Here is a 24,357-nt window from a genome sequence, read left to right as displayed (position 1 = left end):
GTGGCTTCCCTAGAGCATAGCGACCCCTCCCTCCACACCCCACACCACAGCCTCCCTGCTTCCAGCATCTTCCCACGTGCCCTGGGGACCAGGGAGGCCTCCTCCTCTTGCTCTGGCAGCCTGAGACCTTTTCTAGAATTCTCTCTTTTGCAAACCCCAGATGTTGAACAGTTTAACCCCTTCTCAACCCAGGGACCTCTCCATTCACACCCTCCACTGACCTGCCGAGAGGCCCTCAGGCTGCACCATCCAGGCACTTGTCAGAGCCCCGGGCCGCCCAGCCTCACCCCGAGCGCTCCAGGGCTCCCAAGAATATCCTCAAGCTGCTTTGGGAAAGAGGACCCCCACCCTTGGCCTGGGTCTCCCTGGCACTCGGAGCTGATAAAATGTGGTCCCCAAGACTGTCTGTCCACAGGAGAGGTGAGGCCATGGGCCTGCTGGTCCCTGAAGCCCACTCGAGGCTTCCGGGGTGTCTGGGGTCTGCACCTCCCTGGGGGTTTCAGGAAAGAGACCAGACCCTGTGTCCGACACCGGGGACAGAGTATGGACAGTGATCATTAAGGGTCAGGCTTTGTATCCCGGTCGTGACAATTTATTAGCTGAGCGACTGGGCAGGTAGCTCCTCCGTGCCTCAGTTTCCTCATCTGCCAACAGTCATAGCACTTTGCCTCACAGGGTGTGGTGAGGGTTAAGTGGGAGAATACACAAAACACTCATCAGGCAGCAGGGCGCAGAGGCCCTAGCCATCTTATCATTGTTATGACAGGCAGCCCTGGGCCTCGGCCTCCGGCTTTCCTGCCCCACCCTTCACGTGCCGGTCAGGGGCCAGACAGTAGGGCTCGGTGACCCGTTGGTTAAATGTGTAACGACTGGCAGGTGGTGGGGGTGAGGGGTTAGCCCCGCTTTAGCGTCTTCCGATCTCTGGGGCATAAATAACCCCACCACTTCTGAGTTCCATCCCCCACGCCAGGCAGAGTTGGGCACAGACGCTGAGGGCACGGCCTTGCAGACTGCCCCACCGCAGGGACGCCGTCGGCGTGCTGGGCCTCACGTGACACCGCTCAGGCGTGGGGACGTAATGAAGAAGCCATGAGCTTTGAGTAGTGCCTTTGGTTTTCAATATACTTTATTTAGTTGTAAGCATACATAATTTAATTTTTTAAAAGATTTTATTTTTAAGTAATCTCTATGCCCAACGTGGAGCTCGAATTTATAACCCTGTGATCAAGGGTTGCATTCTCTACCAACTGAGCCAGCCGGGCACCCTTTTTTTTTTTTTTTAAGATTTTATATAATTTTATGTCTATCTATCTATCTATCTATCTATCGAGAGTGCACGTAAGCAGGGAAGGGCCAGAGAGAGAGAGAGAGGGAGAATCAGCGAGGACCCCGACGTAGGGCTCGATCCCACGAACCGCGAGATCACGACCGGAGCCGAAATCGGGAGTCAGACGCTTCACCGACTGAGCCCCCCTTCACCGGCGCCCCCCCGAAGTTTCTTCTTAGAAGTGGCACATCTCACTTACGGTCAGGCCACCAAAGCAGATCAGGTTGCCCAGCTTGATGGCGGAGTTACGCGGAGTGCCGTGTTCCCCCGGAGCGGAGAGAGGCGATAGGTCTTTCGAACGGTGATAATGTCCACCGCAGCTGCTTTCCCTGTTATTATCATTATCATTGTTTCTGCTCAACCCCTCCCTCGGGTTGGAGATGACGCGAAGGCTCCACAGACACACGGTCCGGCCTCCTGGCCCAGGCACCGTCGCCCCGGACTGGGCTCCCTCCTCTCCACCGACAGTCTTCCCATCCACCAGTGCCCGGTTCGCGGTTTGGGAAATGAAGAGATTAGGGAAGTCCACCAGGCCCCACATCTCTTATCCTTGGCCCCAGCCCACTCCGCACCCTTCCCGATTCCCACTGAGACCCAGAAACCCTCCTGCCACGGCCCCCGCTCTCCCAATGGCTCTCTGAGCACGCAGCTTCCCTTCCCTCCCGTGGCCGGGAACCTCCACAGGCTTTGCCCGCTGCGTCTTCTCTCTTCTTGCTCTGCTCCCCAAACCTAACTTACCCTCCACCCCGGTTCCTGCTCCTCCCGCGGGGCCCGACAAGAGAGGCCCGCACTGGCCGCACGGCCGCCCCGGGGCCCTGGTCACCACGCCCATCAACGCTGCACGATGAGCCCCAAGACTTGTCAGCTCTAACCCCACGACGTCCCGCGCGTCGTCCGCATCTGCCTCCACGGTCCCGCCCTGCCCCCGTCTGGGCCGCCACGGAAGGCCTCCTGGGATTCTTTCCCTCCCTCTTCACCCACTCTCTGTGCGAAAGCCAGACTGCAAAACTGGACCCGTAACCACCCTCCCCGTGCACAACACACACGCACAGCCGCTCGCCGGCTTCCTGCTTGTCTTCAGGACAGGCTCGCAAGGTCCCAGCGCTGGTCACCTCCCGGGCCTCGCTGTCTCCACACCTGCTCTGGCTGCTGGCCGACCCTTACGCTCCCTGGCCGCCTGGCCTCTGTGGGGAGCTGGCTAATTCCGAGATGAAGGAGCTGAGCCGTGTGGTCCCGGGGGTCTCTCCCACCTCCCGCAAACGAGCTCAGAGCCCCCTGGATGGTGGCGCCAGCTCTGTCTACTGAGGGCCGAGGACTCGTGGGTCTCTTCCCGGCTGGGAGGGTGGGGGAGGGGAGGGGTGGCGTGGGAGAGACCAGCCAGTGACAACACCGACCTCACGTTTATTCAGCTCATACCGTGAGCCACTGGTCCCAAGTGCTTCCGATGCACTTTTTTTTTTTCTTCCTTAAACCCATGTTATTTGCTGTCGAAGTGTAACAAAACCTGGAGGAACCCACGAAATCCTAAGCGAAGGGCCCGTGGAAGCTTCACAGAGTGAACACGTAAGGGGAAGCAGCGTCCGGATCAAGGGAGCGGACGTGCCCGACACCCCGGCAAACCCCCTCCTGCCCCGTCTGTCTCTGGCCTTCCGGGAGGACACCCGCTCTCCCGAACATTCACGTCGCCCGTGCCCGCAGGGCAGACACACGAAACCACACAACCTACGTTGTTCTCCTGGCTTCCCACGGCCGGGCGTTCTGTTGCTTGGGCTTATGCACGACGTCACGCGTCGGGGGAGTTGGCTCGCTCTCGGGCCGTGTGGCGTTCCGGGCTACTTATTCACTCCTGCCTTCCATTCAGATGGGCGTTTGGTTGTTCCTGCTTCTTGGCGATGACGCGCCAGGCCGCCAACATTCCTGTCCGTGTCTTCGGCTTGGACACGTGCACTCATTTGGCACCGCCGAGTCAAAGGATGAGCGTGCGTTCACTCCCGCGGGTTCCACAGACGGTTTCCCACCGGCTGCAGAGGAGAGTTCTGCACGAATTCTGCATCCGCACGACTGCCCTCTGCACGCAGTGTGGTGGACAGCTGTCTCTGGGACCAGTCCCCTCCGCGTCTGTCCAGGCCCTGGGCCTGGGCGTCACCAATCAGAGGTACCTGCCTAGGACTCTGTGTCTTCAAGGAAGGCCGGCAGGGTCTGTGGCCTCGGGGTCCGGTGTTGACGCTGGAGGTGACACGTTCCAGAGGATTTGTTTCTCCCTGTGTCCCGGCCAGCTTGGTTTGGGGCCTGCCAGAACTTCCCCGTGCTGGGTTGGTTCTATTGTTTGCAACCGAGAACCCCGGGCGATTGATTCAAGGGAGCTATTTTATTCCCATTTCACAGATGAGGAAACAATCACAGGGAGGTCACGGGTGTTGCCCAAGGTCACACAGCTGACCTGGTGGAGCCGGGACTCACACCAAGTTTATACCCCATTTAGGGCTTTCTGTCTAAGCTGACGGGTACTCTCTCGTACACTATGCCTACAACTTGGGAGTAGGCGGCTAAATGACTCACTCAAGGTCACACAGAGTCAAGAAGTCAGGCCGCATGACTCCCACCCACAGAGCTTCCTGCCCTAAAGCTTGAGCGAGTGTGGAGCGTCAGCACACGGGGAGGGCGACGGGAACGTGCCTTCATGCATCCGACGATCATTTAATTCCTGACGGCTCACAGGGATCAGGCACTGTGCTAGGTACCAGCACAACGGCACCAAGAAGTAATGAAGACAGCAGAGGAGACATTACGCTGTCGTGTCAGGGGACAAGCCCATGGAGGATAAAGCCGGGCGAGGGATGGGGACAGGGAGCGATCGGGAAGGCAGGCGGGACAGGGAGGTCCTCTGAAGGCATTTGAACAGAGGACACCCCCTGGAGTGACGAAGGGCGGAAGACAGGCAGCGGGGAGGTGGGGGCAAAGGCCCCCCGTGTTCAGGGACCCACCAAGGCCCGTGTGGTTGGAGAGGGGGAAGCAGGGAGCTGGGCGGGGCAGCAGGAACCGAGGACAAAAGATGGATAGCAGCCAGCTAAGCAGGGCCCCGAGTTTTGTTCCGAGACTAGTGGGAAGCCTTTGGGAGGGTTTAAGGCCTGCAGGCCGGTGTCGTGGTCTGATTAATACTTCGGAAGGTTCAGTCTGCCTGCTGGGTGATAAAACAGGGCCATGAGGAGGCGGGGCCGGGGGGGGGGGCGACAGTTTAGGGGCTGTGGTGGCGTCCAGGCAGGGGATGAGGGACGTTGGGTGGAGATGTGAGTTACTGGACAGTTGGTTGATTGTCAGACAGGATCTGAGACCGGTGGGCACTGGGGTCCCAGGGAGAGGGCTTAACCTGGGGGCTCCGACGGGGTGGGAACATTGGGGCTGCACCACCCGAGGCTCCAACCAGGGACATGGGTGGGGACTGCAGATCCCGAACAAAGGGGCCACCTCTGAGGTCACAGAGAGGCCAGGAGAACCTGGCCTGGCCTTGGGCCCGTGGCCTTTCTGGGGACACCAGCACCCGGAGCTGAGCAGGGCTGGGCTGATGGGGAGCCTGAAGGGCCTGATGGGGAACGCCCACCCCGGGCTGTCAACCTGTGCCAGGCATGGCTCCACGCCAGGTAGCATCGCTGTGGCGTTTGCCCGTTTGGCACAGACAGTTTGAACCCAAGGGTTTCCTTCCAATCCTGTCACGTCACCGTGCCCTTTAAAGCAGCTGACGGGTTGGTTGACATTTCTGAGGGCCCAGGAGGGCCTGGCTGCCGGAGAAGAGGCAGGTAGAGGCTGGGAAGTTGGGAAGAAGGATTTCAGCAGAGAATGCCCCGAGGTGCCCAGCCCGGCATCTGAGCGGGAGCACCTTCCTCAGGGTCCCGGGGGGGGGGGGGGGGGCAGGTCTCCGCACACCTCCCGGCCACACAAAGGAAGTTCCAGGAAAGCTGGCTTAGCAGCTGGCAGCGCAAATCCTAGCCTGCCTGTTTGCCAAGCACTCCCCAGCAAGGAGCAATGACTTCCCAGCCTGTGCGTGTCGACATCTTTGGCCCACAGCTTCCTTGGGCCGGGCAGCCAGGGTGAGATCCCCTCGGCCCGCGGCCAGCTGGGGAGCCACCCGGAGGCTTGGGGAGGAGTCAAAAGGGCGCTGGGTGCCAATCGCTCAGGACCAAGGGGCTGGAGGAAAGCTCCCCACCCACGCTGCCCAGGGTAGCAGGAGCGGTCTCCGGCCATGGGAAGTGCCCTGGGTTCGTGGCTGCCCGTCGGCCTCCGGCTTCGCTGCCAGCTGGGGAGGGTCCAGAGACGGGGCGTGGGAAGGCCCCCTCCCACCGCACTGCCCCTGCTGGAGGAGGCAGGCGAAGGAGTGGCTGCCTCCCGGGTTCTCGCCTCTGTCGCCTCCGGAGTGGCCGGGTCCTTCCTGGGGGCAGAACCAACACGGACACCACCGGTAACACCCTCACTCTCAGTCTGGTACCTTCACTCTGGCCAATGCCTGAACCATGCCAGTTGGTCAAGATTTTGAGAACCACCTCAATCTGGGGGAACAATGAGAAATGGGCCTGGTCTTCCCCTATCCCTGAGAATCTACCTTCCTTCCTTCCCGTTTCAGCTGTGCCTTTAGGTCCTGAGTTCGCACAGGGCATTCATTCTCAGCAATCCGGAAGACGACCCTCAAGCTGCCCTCCTGAAGCCACACCCACTCCCAGGAGGCAGGGGAGGGCACCCCTGTTCCCGAGTGTTCTCAGGAGGCCCCGCTGATGGCAGAGTTGGAAGAACAATGGGAGATTTGCCCTTGAGAAGGCCCAACGATCCCCTTTCTCAGGAAAGTGCTCCAGGACCCTGACTCTCAGGCAGGCCTGCCTCACCCCTACACGGACTCCCTCCACTGAGCCCCCTGCGTGTCTTTAATTCCCTGCTGACGGGGAAGGGAGTTCTGGCCGCACCTCCCACCCTTCAGGTTCCGGGATCTTCGCTTTCCAGACACTCCGCCACTTCCCCCGATTTATCCAGTTTTGGCGGCCTCGGGATGTGGGCCTGGGGCTCGCTGGTGGGGCCAGGCCAGCAGCCAGGGCCCTGCGAGGCCCACCTGGGCTCCCCTCCCAGCTTCCTGGATCTACCCTACTCCCTCTGTAAAAAGCCGCACGACGACGGTGGCCAGGTTCAGGGAGCCTCCGCGGTCTACACCAGTCCTCTCGTTAAACCTCACAAGTCCCAAGGCAGGAAGGAGTTCCTGGTCCCTCTTTCGATGGCAGAGGACAGGGACCTTCCGAGGGCTCTGCACGTCTCACACTCTCACGTGACCACCTTGCAGTTCAAAAGCTCCACTTGGCTAGAACCGCCGAGTTCTCTGGTGGTGCTGCCTCACTGGAGGACAACTGTGAGCTCAGAGGCCACGTCTTCAGTTCCCAGCCCCTTGGCCTCTCCCTGACCTGAGGTTGCCCTGCTGTCTCCCCTCTCTTCCCTCGCCCGCAGGCTGTATCCTCACCCCTCCTGCCACTTCTGGGCTCCGGGGCTCACCCCACAGCTTCGAGCCGTCTCCTCTCCTGCCCACGCCCAGGCTCCCAGCTGGCTGGCGGACCTCAGCCCCCCGCCCCCGCTCCCCTCCGACTCTCCCCATCAGGCCCGTCTCATCCACACTCTGGGCCCCTCTTCCTCCCAAACCACTTCCTCCTCTTGAGGAACCCCCTCACTGGTCCTGCAGTCACTTGGGTTCCACGGTCATCAGCTTCGCCTCTCTCCTCTCCCTCGGCCTCCACAGGCCATCACCGGGTCGCTCCCCTCCTGCTGCTCCCAATACCATTGCCCTGGTTCTCCTTCCCAGAGGGCAGAGCGCGGGGCCCGGGAAAGCCTCCACCGGCCGCTCATTCAACACTTCTTTATTGAGAGCACGCACCAGGCGTTGTCCCCACCGCGTGGAGCGAGACAACGCCCGCCCGTGGGGGCACTCATCCTAGCGGGGACAGATAGTAACTTCGATCCAAACGTACATCAGGTCGGAGTCCCTGAAAACAGGAAAAGCAGAGCTGGGATAGGTATGCCCAAGCAGGGGGGCTCCTTGATGCGGGGTGGTCTGGGAGGCCCTCCTCCGTCCAGAGGGTGGCATGGCTGCAGAGGGCCGAGGCCAGTCACCGAGGTCAAAAGGAACGTAACTCTCTGAGGAAGAGCACACCGTCAGTTTGGTAATAAAAACCCAGGGACTTTATTTCTTAATCCTTTCAACTGGAAACACTTGTTGCCACGGGGTCGGGGGGTAACTTGGTGGTCTGTGGGAACACGGTGAGAATCTGGCTGAACAGGCTTCTGTTATCTTAAATTTTGAACTACATGAATGTACTTCCTTTTTAAAACATTAACTCGTTGAATAGGAAAGAACGTACCCAGTCTTTTGGAAAAGATTAATTATTCTCGTGGAACTATTTCCCTAGAGAGGGCCTGTCTGCATCTCTGGCAGCCGCTGCCAGGTCAGAGCAGACGGGAGCCCTGCCGCACTCCCGAGAGGGCAAAGCGACGTGAGCAGGGTCCTCAGCGCAGCGAGACAGGTGCCCCTAGGAGACCAGGTAGAGGACAGGGAAGGCTGAAGAGCAGGGTCCTCGCTGGGAGCCGACAACGCCCCGGTCTCTCATTCGTAAGTGGCTCTCCATCTTGGCTGTCACGTTCACCCCGATTTTTATCATCAGGCGCCACTGATGCATCCTATTTGGAAAGCCACGGACGGACGGCTACACGAAGGAAACGCCCTACTAAAGACCGGTCCACCAGACAGGATTTAGCCGGCGCGCTCCCGTGGTTTTGGGTGGAGCTGGGGCCAGAGAGCGCTTCGCTAGTGTGGCTCCGTGGAGGTGGCGGCGAGGAAGGGCCGGCTTTGTAAGGGGCGGAGGCCTGAATAACAGGGGCTTGAGAAGCCTCAAGAGATCCCGAATTAATCCTCATGCGACAAGCACACGGCCGTGTAGGCCAAGAGGACAGGCAGATAATGTGACCTGTGGATGAATGTCTGCGTCCTTCAGATTCCTACGTTGAAATCTAATCCCCAGTGGGATGGTATCTGGGGCGGGGGGGGGGGGGGCGCCTTTGGGAGGTGATTAGATTTGGATGGGGTCGTGGGGTGGAGCCCCCATGATGGGACTGGCACCCTTATAAGGGGATGAAGAGCAAAGAGCCTTCTCTCTCCGCCATGTGAGGACAGAGCAAGAAGATGGCAGCCTGTGAAACAGGAAGCAGGTTCTCAGAGACATCAAATCTGCTGGCACCTCGATCTTGATCAGACTGCAGAACTGTGAGAAATGTTAAGCCACCAGCCAGTCTTTTTGTTACAGCAGCTTGCACAAGGGCTGTTTGGAGCATGGCCCAGCGGGGCACGACGGAGGCTGCCTGGGGTGGCAAATGGGTTCTTGTCCTTTAACTATTCCACAGAACAGCCACCAACTCCGGTCACTACAGATTCAGGCTTCCAGTCGCTCAATCTGGGCACTCCGGGGTCCTCGGCGGAGACAACGGCGGGAGCTGAGCCTCAGATCTCTCCGTCTTCGGTGCCTAGGACTCAGCCTGGCACGCACCAGGCGCTTACAAACTGTGCAACAGAATTTTTGGTTTTAATTACGGGCCGTGAGCCCTGGAAACCCAGTATTCTGTTCCACTTCAGGAAACCCTCAGCATCAATCATCCAGGACCAAGGACTCTCAAATTTAGGCCCAGTCCCTATTTTCCTAACTGAATCTCTCAGCTGCAGTATCTGTATCTTTCTTCAAAAACAGCATACGATTTCCTCTTATTAAAACAACAACAAAAAAAGTTTATGGCTTTGCTCGAAGCACGTAAGAGAGCTAGCTGGATTTGCAGACAACCTCGAGTGGCTAACGAACGATTACCGTGGCTTGTCCAAGGGATGGACTTTTGCAAATAAAAAACCAGGCTGAAGTTTCAGGCCATTTTTTTAGAGGCAGCTTCAGGGGTGAGGATGGGATGCTCACTGGGTGGAGTCTCCGGGACCAGTCAGTGGTCTGTGGGAGGAGAGCTGAAACCAGAAAACATCGGTTTCTGACAGGTAGACATTCGAAGGCCGTCCTGGGAAATCCGGGCCAGACAGGTGCCCTGCACTGATGCATTAAACCACAACACAAATACGTAAACTCCAGAGAAATGACCAGGTTCTAGCTTCATGACCCTCAGCACAACACTTAATACTCTGGGCTGCTCATCAGCTCTCCGAAAGCCTCCAGCTTTCGCCCTCTGAGGACGTCGTCACTGGCCCCCTTAGCAAACCAGGTTTGGTTTCATCAGGGTTTGTGAGAGGCTACTAACCTCTCTGGGACTCAGTTTCCTTATCTAGAACAAAGAGGATAAAATTGGAAGAAGCCGTCTTGAGCAGTGAAAGAAAACGGACTTTGGACTTAGGCAGGTCAGTCTCAATTCTCAGCCCCGTGCGACGCAAAGCAGGTTACTCGACCTGTCTCTTACTGTCCCTGCAGAATGGGGACGATGATGCCTGCTGTAAGGCTGTAAGGCCTGTGGGAAGGTCCTGCTCACACCGCCTCACATCCGTGCTCCTCCTTTTTATTCCACACTTAGCAAACGTGAGAGAGGGACACGGACGTGCTGAAGCGTCTGTTACAGAAATCCCAAACCCTTCAAAAGAATGCTATCAGACCTTCCTCTCCCTCTTTGGACAGAGGGCCTCCTTCTGATCGCCCGCCCGTCCCGGAGGCTACCGGGGAGGGTCTGCCCGAGTGAGCACAGGAGGCTGTGGGGAGCAGAGGGCACCAAGCACGGGAGCACCGCGGTCCTGGGGGCGGGGGGGGGGGGGGCACCATCTCAGACGGGCTCTGCAGCGGCAGCAGGACATTGGAGCGGTCCGGGGCCCCCCCGCCGGCAGGCACGGGAAGCCCCCTGGCTGGGAGACGTCGCCATGGTGACGCAGCGAGCTCCCTAACCCCGGGGCAGCGCGGCAAGAGGCACTACTAGGAGGAGCAGTTTTAGCTCCACGTTAACCACAGAAAGACACTCATCACACGTAAACATTTACAAGTTTCGGAAGCCAACCGTGGGAGGATGTCACCTGGGGGGAACAGGGAGGGGCTCCTCCCACAGTGGGGACAAGACACCGCAGAGCCACGGGTCTCAGTCAGCACACTTCCCGTGTCCCCAGTCTTCCCAGTGCCCGTTCTAGAACCAGTGATCCCAGCTCTCGTGCTCCACAGGCTGGTGCAGGCAGCAGTGGCTCTCCCGTACGGAGAAAACCCGTCACTTCTAACACAGCAACTGACCGTCTGCTCATCAGAAGAATGTATTTTAAACCTGGAAAGAGTCATAATTCTGAGACGTTTCACATGTTGTCAGCTTTACCTTCCACAGACACGGGCCTCTCCCCTTTGCTGAGGGACCCTCGGGCTGTGCCGGAGACATGGCCGTGGGGAAGGGGGCGTTCTCCCTATCAGCATGCACCAGGTTCGTGGTTTGGATGGCGCCCTGTGCAAGGACTGTGGCGGTGGGGGACGTGTTCTGGGGGCGGGGTAACCAGCAAGCTTGCCTACACAGTACAGCCAGAAGGCAACTCTGGGTTCTCATAAAACTCTGCCCTTCTCTGCCACTCACCGCATCCCCTAAGGGTCGGCCCTTCACTAGCTATGGCATCTCACCAGCAAAAGTGAACGCTATAGGACCGCGGAAGCCTCGTGGTACTAAGGAGAAAGACTCTCGTCAGACAATATCCTGGTGGCGGGTTCTAGGAAGCAGGAGGGCCCCAGCACAGCGCCCAGTCCCTGGAAGCGGCTACACGCGGGAGGTAAAGGTACGAGTGGCTGGGGCACGCTGACCCCACGGAGGCCAGGGGCCCCCCTCACGTCTGCGGTGGCTACACGTATCAGAGGCCGGCAAGTCGGCACAGGTGAGAACCGAGCACATGCTTAGCGGTGAACCCAGGGCTCCCCCCACCCCCGACTCCACGGCAGCGAGGGTCAGGGCCCGGGGCTCGACCCTTCTAAGGCTCAGAGTGCGTTCTGTGGCAGGACTGGCTTGGCTGGTTTCAAGGGCTCCAGTTCGGTAGTCGTGGACCCTCAGACAAACTGGGACAGGTTGGGGACTTTGATGTTGAGATCACCAATGTTGATGTTCCGAGGAATCTCCGGCAGATTGATGTTTTTCACAGCGGACACGGCCCGGGCGGGGGCTGCTGACAGGCCACCCTGAGGAGACACGAGAGGGGGCATGAGACAAACGCTCGGTGTCATCTGCTTAACGCTTAAAAACACAAGTGACGGAGACCGGAAAGTGTCCACACCGAGCACACACAACACACGTTTTGATTTTTCCTCCTTATTCCTCAAAGGTATGGCCAACGCAGCAATCCTGAGGTGGGACGGGGGCTCTGGGGCAGGGGCTCCACAGCGTGCGCTCCCGAAGGGGTGGTGGCTCAGGCGGGGTGCTAGCCCCCGCACCTAACAGGGCCTGGCACGCAGCAGGCGCTCAGTCCACGCTTGCCAGAATAACCGGAGACGGTTTGACCACGTCATACTCTGTGTCAGGGGCACTTTTCAGACTACAAAACAAAGCCCTTCCCCGAAGAGCCTGAACACTCTTAGAAGCGGGTGCAGTCACAGGGAAACGCGTACGAGAAAAAGGAAAGTCCGTTTAGGGCAGCTGCCTGCCAACTATCAACGTGAGACGGGAAAGAGCTGGCTTTGGAAATGTCACGTGGCAGCAAGATAGGCGGAAGGACCCATGGAAGGTCTGACACCCGCAGCCACGGAAGGACTGTGACAAACACAGAGATGAGGGGCGCTCCCCGCAGGCTCGCCCCCAGTGGGCAGAGAAGGGGAGAAGCCGACGAGACTCCCAGAACCCCGTCCTCCTTACTGACTGTCGGGACACCGACTCCAGTCCCGCTCTCGCCCAGCACGTCTCCATTCTTCCTGTTTCCAAACCCCTTGCCTGTGACTCACTCACTATTCCCGGAAGCTCCCTGGCCTGTGTCACTAAAGGACCGTGGTGCCGCTCCAGTGGTAGTCTGGCGGAGCTTCGTCAGCAGGGCCACCAGTCCTCACATACAGGAATTCTTGGCTCTTTGCAAGGTCAAGTTCCATCACAAGAAGGAATGAAGCTCTCGAAGACACTCAGATAATTAAAATTCTCTTCCTGCCGCGTATGAAGGTGTAGGCCTGTAGCCTCTACGCTGCTCTCCAGCTAGGCTGACGGAGGTGATAGAGAAACCTCAGGGGGGTAGGACAGAATCTACCGTGAGCGGTTTTTGTTTAAGTTTTAAGTAATCTCTACCCCCAGCGTGGGGCTCAAACTCACGACCCTGAGGCCGAGAGTCTCATGCTCCAACTGAGCCAGCCAGGTGCCCCTAGTGGGAGCGTTTGTATCAAGCCCAGCACTGTGTGGGGGTGGGCTGGGGTATGTTGTTTGTAAACCCAGCCCAAATTCTGTCCTAGCTGAGTACAGGGCTAACTGGAAATAAGGGAACTGGCAGGTCGGAGGTCTGAAAGACACCACGAGAAATGGCCGCTGGGAGAGCAGACTCCTGGAGCACTGGAAAACCACAATGGGACCAGAGACAGGAATTCTGGGTCCCTCCAAGGAACGTGTAGCTTTGAAAGGAGGAATTACAAACTACAGGCACCGGCCAGAGTCCCCCAAGCCAGGAGGCGTCTGTCTTTGTGGGCCATCTGGCTTTTCCGTTCACACTCTTAGCCTATTCTTACACGTTTTAATTTTCAGGGCTGGCCTTCCAATCAGCGGGCCTTCCAATCAGTTTCGATGGACTCAAGGAAGAAAGAAGAGGCGTATACACATTGCTAAAGTTCCCCAGCAACACAAACCGACACATGCATCCCTTTCTCCTTCTGCCCCGGTCTTCTCGAACCGGGTCTTCTCGAGCCGAACTGGCTGGGGCAGAAGTACAGCGGTGTACTCACCTCGGATTTCTCCAGCCTGTTTTGAGCTTCGATCTGAGCCACGATTTCATTCATGTTGGTTTCCAACACCATCCCACCCATCACCACCTCCTGAAGGATGTAGTGCACCTGAAGGGGAAGCGGGAACGAGAAGGGTTGGAGCACCCTGCGGTAGTCGGGGTGTGGCCCAAACAGAAACCCCGCGGGCTCTCCTGCACCAGCAGAGCGGCTGGACCCGACACCAGCTCCTGATTCCCAAGACACCTAAGCCCGAGTCCTCCACCCCTCACGTGAGACCACAGGGGTGGCCCCCGCGTCTCGGCACACCGTCACGCGAACCTCTTCCGTGAGCAGCTCATTCCGTAGCTCTTTCCCACCTGCTGGCCACACTCTGGGCGGGAAGGTGGTAGCTGAGAGCACAGGCTCTGAAGTCACACAGGTTAAGCTGGGTGACTTTGGGCGAACTATCCTTTCTGTTCCCCAGCCTCCTTCCAGAACTCTGGTGAGGACTGAGATAACCTCTACCAAACACCCAGCCTGCCCCACACCGGGTTCTAAATGAATCAGGATGGCGCTCATTGCTGCTCTCGGCAGCAGCACCGCTGACGGACGCACACTCGGTCACTGCAGGGGCAGAGGGACAATCCCTGCCCAAGCACATCCCGCGTGAAATGCGACGTCTCCCGGGCTTCCTAAGATAGGCCCTCCAGCCCGTGTTACGCTGGTGGCAAAACAGGCCCGCGCCTTCGTACCTGTCCTTATCCCTTTCTTACAGCTGGGATGAGAAACTGGGTTCTCTAGGCCCTGACCACCTTGTCGGCATTGGCTCCGGCCTCTCGCATAAATCTGCCTTTCCAGGCAGATCCAGGGGCTCTGCAGACCCACCACCGGCAGAATTGCTTCCTCCGGTGCCTTTCACCCGAAGTCCTTCTTCCCACTTCTCTGATGTCAGAGACCAGCTCGGTCCTCCCACCGTCTCAGTGAATCTCTCTGGTCTCTCTAGCTGCCCTCTTCCTTCCCGGGCTGTTGATCTGGTGCCTAATTAACAATAGAAGGTGGCACCTCGAAGGCCATGTTGACAGGATCTGATTTGAAAGAAGTGCCACCCCTTACACACCCCAGCAGACACCTCTGACCGACCCTCTGGGGGTTTCTATGGCAGCTCGCTCGCTACCGTGGGGTGCAGTGTTTGAGTCAGCACAGAGGCTCAGTCAGCGCAACGGTCAGGTACACGGAGATTCAGTTTTGCTGAGGAGGGCTGGCTGGATGGAACCCGAGCGCACACGTGAGCCTGGTGCCCAGAGGAGTATTCACACTGAACCTAGTGACGAGGTCGTCTGGGTCTAAAGTTTGAGCACTATTGCCACTTGGGGCCGGATAATTTTCTGTGTGTGTGGGGGGGGGGGTGTCCTGTGCACGGTAGCCTGTTTAACAGTACCCCTGGGCTGTGCTCATTCGATCCCAGGAGCACCCCACCAGCTGTGACCACCAAAAATGTCTCCTGGTGAAACCGCCCCCAGTTGAGACCCACTGGTCTAGCGTCTAGACTGGAGCATGGAGGAGGTGAGGCCAATTTACTCTGTGGGCAATGAAGAGTCAAGATAAAAGACGTGTCTGTCTGTGTGCTTGTGCACATGCATGTTGGACGCGTGAAGTTCTCGGGCATATTAGTTCTTCATATTTTGCCCATGGAGGGAGAGAGCATAAGAACGTGTGTTTTACGTACAAATAAAGTATATTCACTTACACTGAGTTTTATTAACCACTTTCCTGTCTATACATACACACTCATGTGGCATTCTTAAATTTTATACAAGAGGAATCATTTCATTATTTAAATGCAAATGGGGATTTAATGGTAAAATTCTCATATTTAGATAATTTACAAAATGTTAAATGCTACTGGTCTTAAAATTATTCATTGTTATACTTCCCCATCAAGAAATTAGCTTCTGGGGGCTCTTGGGTGGCTCAGGCAGTTAAGCATCTGAGTCCTGATTTTGGCTCAGGTCATGTATTCACAGTTGTGAGACTGAGCCCCACATTGGACTCTGTGCTGAGCATGGAGCTTGGGATTCTCTCTCTCTCTCTCTCTCTCTCCCCCCCCCCCCCCCCGTCCCTCCCCAGCTTCCCAGCTTGCACTCGAGCGCTCCCTCTCAAAAGGAAAAAAAAAAAGAAGAAGAAATCAACCTCTGAAAACATTCTCATGGCTCCTCAAAATATTTTAAGCAACAGAATAACCATATAATCAAACAATTCCGCACCTGCGTTTATACTTAAGAGATATAAACCAAGGATTCAAAAAGACATTTCTATACCTATCTTCATAGCAGCATTATTCACAGAATAACCAAAAGGTAGAAGCAGCCCACGTGCCCATCGATGGATGGATGGATAAATGTGATACAGACATACAAAGGAATATTATTCAGCCTTAAAAAGGCAGGACACTCAGACACATGCTGCGACACGGATAAACCTCGAGGCCATTACGCTAAGTGAAATGAGCCAGAAACAAAAGGACGAATACGGTACGATTTCTTTCTGTGAAGTACCCGTGGCCAAAATCAGAGGTAGAAGTGGAAACCTGGTGGCTGGAGTTGAGGGAGGAGGGGACGCCTGTTGTTTAATGCGAAACCAGTTTCAGTTTTGCAAGATGAAGAGAGTTCCCGAGAAGGGCTGCACGATCGTGTGGATGCACTTAGCACGACTCAAGTGTACACTTAGAGATGAAGATGGAAAGCTTTACGTTACGTAAAATTCACAACTGAAAAAACAAAATACAAGTGTCCACACCAGGACTCCTAGTGTTTTATTCTGTTGTTTAATGAGCTCCTTCATGGCAGGAAGTAGTATCTGTTGAGCGTCTCCACTATGATAAGCACTTTACATGGTTCTTACTTTAAGTTTATGTATCGGTGTGTAACATCGTAATATCTGGGGCGCCTGGGTGGCTCAGTCATGATCTCATGGTTCGTGAGTTTGAACCCCATGTTGGGCTCTGTGCTGACAGGTCAGAGCCTGGGGCCTGCTTCCGATTCTGTGTGTGTGTCTCTCTCTCTGCCCTTCCCCTGCTCGCACTCTGTCTCTTTCTTTCTCTCTCTAAAATGAAGAAACGTTAAAAAAAAAATGTAGTAATATCCATCTGAGGTAGGTAATATAATCTTCATTTTAATCTCCATCTGAGGTAGGTAATATAATCTTCATTTTATATATGAAGGAACTGACACATGGAAAAGGCAATGAACTATTCCAATGTCACATGTCTGAGTAGCAGAACAGAGCACCGAGTCCGGGCCCATCTGACTCCAGAGTTCATGTTCGGCACCCTTTCCGCCACGGTTCCTCTGAGTCCCAAGCTGTGTCTTCTACCTGCTCATCCCTCACTCCTGGTCCATATGGAATCATTTTCAGACTTGCCTTTGGTGTGTCAAAGATTTTGCATGAATTCTTCTGTGCTTCGTCCTCAAGGCCTAGTGAGCCGCAGGCATGCTGACTGAATGAAAAGGCTTTTCCTAAGCCTGAGCAGCATATTCCTGGGGCTTTAGGTGCTTAGAAGATGGATGGCAGTGTGGTGATGGAGGCCTGATGGAGAAGGTAGTAAAAGGCCACTAGCAGCTGGATAGCATATGTTAAGACTTCTGATGCGAATATGGTATCATGAAGTCATAATTCTAAGATGCTATTCAAGATGTGTTCCAAGTGCAAAAAAGGAGAAATAAATAAAAACGCAAACTCCATTTTTAACAAAACTGGAAGACAACCCAAATCCCAGACCCTAAAACAGCTAGAAAAGCTGTCAAAAGCAAGGAGTTCGAGCAAGGCTCCTTTCCTTAGAGAAAGAAAAGAAAGGATACTACAGAGAGGGAACATGGGAGCTGGAGAGAAAGATCTGCCAAAATATACTGCCTGTGGGTAAAGGACACTCGCTCTGGGACCAAACAGATTCCTTGCTGGGGAGGCAGGAACGTCTGTGGACCTGGAGCGGGAAGCAGAGGAGAAACCACCACAAACGAGCCGTATTCGCCTCACAAGTTCAGCTTCATGGTGGCGTCCGCATCGTGGAAAAGTCTGCAGGAGCCTCGCTCTACTGGCTGGACGGAGATACAGGGTAAATGAACTCACCCCAAACCCTAGATCAGGAGAATGACTGCAGTCAGCCTGGAATTCAGACTTGGGACCTCCTCTAAACAAGCATCCTGCAAATAGCTAGTCCCTGAGAAACTCACCTGCTCGAAGAGGACTTGTAAGAATGAAATCTACACCGGATGTATACAAAGATACAACAAGAACAAAATTTGGAAAGAAACGGGAAAACCAAAAAGCAGACTAGGACTGTGCACTGGGAAACCGCCGCCACGGAGGAAACGAATGACAGTAAAATCTTTTTGCCAAACTGAAAAAAAGCAAACAGTGAAGCGAGAGCTCAGGGCAGAAGAGCAGGCACTTGTGGGAGGGGTGGGGAGGCGGCAACAAGAGAAGACCTCGCGGGCACCGCTGGGGGAGAAGTGGAAGGAAACAGTACGGATATGAAGGTAAAGCTGGAAAGAAGCAAAGGGAGAAGAGACACTGCCGAAAGCATGGTAAGGAACAGAAAGGAGGGAGATGGAAAAAAGCAGGTACAATGAAACAGAAAAGGGGTTAAAAGGAATAGAGAAAAAGGAGAGTTAGAGAAGCCAGCAAAGGACATGCAGCGGATGTATCAAGGGAAACCAGGACGCGGAGCAAACACACAGGAAAAGAGGTGTTCATAAAGATTATGTGAAAGTATGATTCAAGAGGTTTCTGAAACGAAAGAGGGTCCACATACTGCAAGGCCACACTGTATCCTGGGGAAAACTGACCCACTACGGTCAACGCCAAGACAGACCCTGAGGGTAACATTTCCAGATTTTTGCAACGAGGCAAAAAGATCAAATTATTTAAGAGAGGGGCAAAATCTTGAAAATTTCCACAGTAAAATCCAACGCTAGCAGAAAAAGATGTAATACCTACAAAATTCCCAAAGAGAGAAAGTGTAATCCAAGAATTTATACCAGTCAAGAGTAACAGAATAGGAAAAACCCTGTTCCTATGAGTCTGTCTTGAGAAACTGCCAGCCAAGGGGTGATGGCAGAGAGACTGGCGTTGAGCACCGAGTCCGCTTACAGGGAGGACTGAGGTTAAAGTGGGATTAGAGCGACAACAGAGGCCAAGGCTATGTGCCTGACAATGAAGGAAAGTTACAGCCAGCAGAAAGTCAGGAAGACAAAGTCGGGGGAAGGAAGGAGGTACAAGAACCCTGACTTCCTCACTCTCAATAACTGAGAGTCAATGGGTATCCTTGAAAACCAACAACTCATGTAATGAAGATCTAGTTATCATGACTTTTATTGTGATCCCCCCCAACCCCTGCCGTATCCAAGCCCAGAGTCACTTGCTATAAACAATACTTTGAGAGCCACCAAACTAATGATTTGGGGCCAGTAAGATCTTTGTTGCTGACCAGAGTTCTGTGCCACTCTTCTTGCATAAAATTCACCCATAATGCATCACCTACAATTTCCAGTTTCTCTGAAGTACAGGGAGAACTCAGACTCCTGTGAAACAGTAAGTACAGATTGCTTCTAGATTTTTCGGAGCCTCCATCTCTACCTTCTATATTTATCTTTGCCCAAACCTGATTCAACTTCATTTCCTTTTTGAAGTAACTTACCTTTCCAAAGCATTCACCTTGGTTTTCAGAGAACAATTCTCTTTTCTCATTACGGTTTATCTGTATATGATTCAGTTATATAATTACAATATCAGTTTGACTGGCATCAACAGGTCTAAAAATATCACAGCTGACCTTTGGTCAGCACAGTGACTCATGTGCTGTAGATGAGCAGAGAGTGAGCCACGAAGGGTCAGCCTGCCAGCTGCCCTCGTTCATCTGACAAGTCCATGAAGACCCCTTGCACTGAACGTGAAGTGCGCCATGAAAGACGAGTAACGTTTCTGCCAGAGGAAACACAGGGGATGTGAGAAAGTTCGAGGTTGCTAAGCCCGGGTGTATAGAGAACGCAGCCAGGAGTCAATACTACACACACCCAGAAGTATGACTCAGCAATAAAAATGAATGAGCGCCTGCCATTGCAACAACATGGATGGGCCCGGAGGGTATAATGCCAAGTGAAGTAAGTCAGAGAAAGAGAAAAACCATGTGATTTCAATCATATGTGCAACTTAAGAAACAAAACAAGCGAACAAGGGAAAAAAGAGACAGACAAAAAACCAGACTCTTAAAAACGGGGAATAAACTGGTGGTTGCCAGAGGGGAGGCTGGTAGCGGGAGGGGTGGAAGAGATAAAGGGGACCAAGAGTACACTTATCGTGGTGAGCACTAAGAAACGTACACGATCGCTGAATCAATATATTGTACAACTGGAACTAATATAACGCCGTATTGTTAATTATACTTGAACAAAAAAGGAAGAAGAATCAATACCAAACTCATGTACCTAAAAAAACTACATACAGTCAGATCACAAAGAATTAAATGACAAGAGTTAACTGATGGACTGACCTCAAGGATGCCAGCAGAAGTGGAGGTGAGGTCCTCAGAGAACACTGTGAGTTAAAAGTACCAAACCAACAAAGTGGAGGTGGGGGGGAAAGGAAGTCTGAAATCGAAGTCACATAGGGGCGGTAAGAAGCACAACAGAAGAAAGCAAAGAAGTAAAGGTCCTCAAGAGTCCTAACCCAGCCTAACATCATGCGCACTGAACAAACATGAATTATCAAGTAATTACATACTTGATATAATTATAATTCCTTGATAATTCATAGCTTTCTATTTCGGCAACCATCTAAAACGACGACAATAGCAAGATTCATTCAGAAGGACCAGTAAGAGAATCGAAACAAAAACACTACTGACTTCTTAGTTCTCGGCAAATCCAACGGTAAGCTGATCTAAGAATAATCACATCAAGGAACAGTTTCATCTGACCATAAAGATTAAGATAACCCCAATAAACCAATAGGTCAACTTGATGTAACGGGGAGGCAACAGAGAAAATACTTTGGGTGACGAATCTGAAATCTTAACAGGTAAAATGCTGGGTAGAAACATATATTACAAGATCAAAGAGACATAAACTTATGGCCACACTTTAGTGAGCCAAAGGCTGGTGTTTATATTTGTCTTATTTAAAATCTTCTCTTAAAATCTCTCAAAACAATCAAAAAATAAAATACAGTTGACCCTTCAACACCACGGGTTTGAGCTACGTGGGTCCACTTATATACAGATTTTTTTTGATAAATACAGTCCAGCACTACAAATGTATTTTCTCTTCCTTATGATTTTTTGAATTGTTTTTAGTTTTAAAAATGTTTATTTATTTTTGAGAGACAGCGTATGTGTGAGTGAGCAGGGAAGGGGCAGAGAGAGAGGGGGACAGAGGATCTGAAGCGGGCTGTTCAGATGCTCAACCGAGTGAGCTACCCAGATGCCCCTTCCCTTATGATTTTAAGAGCACTTTCTCTCCTGTGGCTTGTTTTATTTGAATAATACAGTATAGAATACACATAACATACAAAATATGCTTTAATCAGCTGTTTATGTTACTGGTAAGGCTTCTGTCAACAGAAGGCTATTAGTAGTTAAGTTACTGGGGGGAATCAAAAGTTGTATGTGGACTCTGACGCTGGGGGTCGGTGCCCCCAACCCTGTGTTGTTCAAGAATAAACGGTAAACACCAGAATAACGTCTGTTCCTCTGAAGGCAATCTAACCTGCTATCAAGCTTCCATACTATGCTCCCGACACATCTGGGCAGCTGTCTTCCTTTCATTTTTCTCTTCTAGGAAGCTGGCACATTGTCCCCCCTCCCCTGAAGATACCTGCTTCTATAACTGGATCCTCTGGGCATGTAACTGGGCCTAACTGTTCTTTTCTATCAATATAAGTTAACTGAGACCTTCCCCATCTCATCCCCATCTCACTCCCCAGAGGTAATAATGAGTATGTTGGGGCGCCTGGGTGGCTCAGTCCACTTGAGTGGCCAACTTCGGCTCAGGCCATGAGTTCGAGTGCCACACTGGGCTTGTTGTTGTCAGCCTGTCAGTGCAGAGCCTGCTTCGGATCCTCTGTCCCCCTCTCTCTACCCCTCCCCCACTTGCGTCCTCCCATAAATAAAGTAATAAAATAAAATAAAATAAATAAAAAGTAATGAGCGTCCCGATCAGGATGGGGACCTACAAGTTTGCGGCTCGTAAGGCTCCCCCGGAAGCTTTTCCGCGACCCAGTTTAATAGATGAAACAGGAAGAACAAATCTGGTGCATGCTGAGGACTCAACGGTGCTTAGGTAAAGCCTGGGGACTCCTAGAAAGCGTGACTCTCCTGTTCTGAAGAGCCGGAGTCAGAGGTTCTGGGCCAACAAAGGCCTGGCCAGCAGTTCCACTGTGAAGATGCACAGAAAGGGGAAAATGACACCGGGAGGCATCAGAGGAGAGTTTAATGACTGTCGAACCTGCTGGGATTCCCTGAAGGAAAAGAAAGCCTTTCTCAAACTGGAACAAGGGCTTGCACCGCCACCGATGCTGCTGAGATCTAATCCTAACCCTGATTACCTTCTACCATTCTTTACGCTGATCCTGTTAAGTTCTGTAAAAATCAGAGACATTCTTCCAGAATTGGAGGTGAATACCCACAGCCAAGGGCAAGTAAGCTCAAGAAAGGCTAAGACAGGGGCGCCTGGGTGGCTCAGTCGGTTGAGCGTCCGACTTCAGCTAAGGTCGCGATCTCAAGGTCCGTGGGTTCAAGCCCCGCGTCGGGCTCTGGGCTGATGGCTCGGAGCCTGGAGCCTGCTTCCTATTCTGTGTCTCCCTCTCTCTCTGCCCCTCCCCCGTTCATGCTCTTTCTCTGTCTCAAAAATAAATAAACGTTAAAAAAAATTAAAAAAAAAAAAAAAAAAAAAAAAAAGAAAAAAGAAAGGCTAAGACAATCCCCCTCTTCTGAGACAGAGTACTGCGGCCTACAGGCACTTCTCCTGAGGTCCTTCATGTGGTGTGTTGTCATATGTTTTACTTGTCCGACCGTGATTTTCCTTGAGGACAGATCTATGTCACACTCACCTCTGGGTCTCCAGTGCCAAGCACGGTGCTTGGTAACAGCTCAACCTTCCTAAGGCCAGCTGAATGGATGAGAGCAGCTCGTCTAGTTCAAAAGCTCTGATCCCGAGGACACACACACAGGTCTGGCTTCCCATCCTGGCACCGAGAAACTAGTGCTACGCCCAGGACACAGAGTTAACCTCTACGGATAAGGGTGGGTTACAATAAACTTGCTAGTTTCGTGTCAGGATCGGGAGTCGAAGAGGGAACGTAAAAGTGTCACTTCAAGGACAGAGATGCTCCTTAGGACACAGCTCTGGAATTGCTGGGGAGGGAGGCAAATCAGTTTCGACAACCCTATCCAAGGACAGAGGATTCCAGGATCTTCAAGAGTACTAGTCTTGGTTATGTTTCTCACGGAGGTTAACAAAGTTCTGAATCCAAGCCCAGGTCAACGGAGACTATCGCTAAAACCAAACTGATCTGGAGCCTGAAGATAACAAACAAGACATTACTTTTTCCTCTAGTAAAAACACACAGTCGCTAGACCTCAAACTGGCCGTATTCCATAAATTTAAGTATGAAATTTACGATTATTTTTCCACAGATACAATAAGTAAGGTTCTCATGCTAGCAGCCCACAGCTAAAGCTGACTTTAATCCATAATGCTACCGGGGTGCCTGGGTGGCTCAGTCAGTTAAGCGTCCGACTTCAGCTCAGGTCATGATCTCATGGCTCGTAGGTTCGAGCCCCGCATCAGGCTCTGTGCTGACAGCTCAGAGCCTGGAGCCTGCTTTGGAATCTGTGTCTCCCTCTCTCTGCCCCTCCCCCACTCACACTCTCTGTCTCTCTCAAAAATAAATAAACGTTAAAAAAAAATCTTAAAAAAAAATCCATAATGGTACCTAGAATGTGGTACCACTGAGCACCCCTGCATCTGTATCTGCCATGAATAATACTGCTTCTTCTTTTTTTTTAATATACTACTCTTCTTTTTTTTTTTTTTAAAGTTTATTTATCTATTTCAAGAGACAGAAAGAGAGCCAGTGCAAGCAGGAGAGGGCAGAGAAAGAGGGAGAGAGAGAATCCCAAGCAGGTTCTGTGGCACCATCAGCACCGAGCCCGACTCGGGGCTCGAATCCATGAACCGCGAGATCATGACCTGAGCCAAAACCGAGAGTTGGACACTCAACAGACTGAGCGACCCAGGTACCCCAATACTGCCTCTTTAGTAAAATTCAGTTCCATCTTGGGATGGCAGGAACCTATCTAGCAGAACTCCTCGGGCAGACGGTAGGTAAAGATCTTCTGAGACACTAGTGGCACATGAAGGTACACCACACTCCAAGCTGATCACATCCATAGAAGCCTCTAGACTAGATCAATCCCTCCCAGATTTTTGCACTGGACGACAAAAGCCTGTTGTATCACAAAAGGCAAGGGATCCATCCCCACTACCTATCCGTATTTTCTCATCTTTCTAAAAACGACAGTGTTACCACAGAAGACAGTAAAACACTAATTAAATACAAAATAACACGGTCACGGTGCTTGTACTACTGGTACAGGAGGATACCAATATTGCAACACTCAAGTTTTAAGAAAGAATCACTGATAAGATACACACTTTACTATATTGAAAGCTAAGTGCCGGGGTGCCTGGCTGGCTCAGTCAAAAGAGCATGTGGCTCTTGATCTCGGGGTTGCGAGTTTGAGCCCCACATTGAGTGTAGAGATTACTTTAAAAAAAAAAAGACAAGAAAAGGAAAAAGAAGAAAGCTAAGTGCTGATAACTTTTTCAACCTCTTCTTGGCTTGGCTGGTTTCCTTAATTGCTAGGAAAGACCTCCAGAGGGAAGGGAGGGAAGAAATTCTTGGTAGGATGAGGTCTGCGTTACCTCGTCGCCCATGCTGGAGGGTAGTGGCTCTTGACAGGCCAAAGGAAGGAGATTCTAAGTGGACTCAGCACTGACAGGGGGAAAGGATCATCCTGGCCGAGAGTCAGTCTCTAGTTCTCACATGGCCAATTTTAGAAAGGAATGTGAAGGGGAA

At 53.0% G+C, this 24,357-nt stretch overlaps 1 protein-coding gene and 1 long non-coding RNA gene across 5 annotated transcripts in view; one reads left to right on the top strand and one right to left on the bottom strand.

Moving 5' to 3' along the window:
* The first annotated feature begins 4,757 nt into the window (after window positions 1-4,757).
* LOC122221609 lies at window positions 4,758-7,535 on the top strand. Of its 2 annotated transcripts, none has more exons than XR_006203328.1 (2): window positions 4,758-4,965; window positions 5,943-7,535. It is a non-coding gene; the product is annotated as an uncharacterized LOC122221609 (long non-coding RNA). The 2 variants fall into 2 exon arrangements; XR_006203327.1 differs by having other exon boundaries at window positions 4,758-5,121.
* The window catches only part of AP3S2 (adaptor related protein complex 3 subunit sigma 2), a 58,124-nt gene continuing 41,275 nt past the window's right edge, over window positions 7,509-24,357 (bottom strand). For 2 of the 3 annotated variants that reach the window (XM_042940989.1, XM_042940988.1), the window contains 2 exons: window positions 13,246-13,353; window positions 7,509-11,514 (listed from right to left, as the gene is read on the bottom strand). In XM_042940989.1, the coding sequence (XP_042796923.1) occupies window positions 11,386-11,514; window positions 13,246-13,353 (237 nt within the window). In that variant the 3' untranslated portion in view covers window positions 7,509-11,385. The remainder of the gene's footprint in view (window positions 11,515-13,245; window positions 13,354-24,357) is intronic. The other variant, XR_006203325.1, reaches the window with a different exon arrangement.

This window comes from Panthera leo, chromosome B3, assembly GCF_018350215.1.
Source record: "Panthera leo isolate Ple1 chromosome B3, P.leo_Ple1_pat1.1, whole genome shotgun sequence".
NCBI classification, from domain to species: Eukaryota; Metazoa; Chordata; class Mammalia; order Carnivora; family Felidae; genus Panthera; species Panthera leo.
This window is presented reverse-complemented; position numbering and strand designations above follow the sequence as displayed.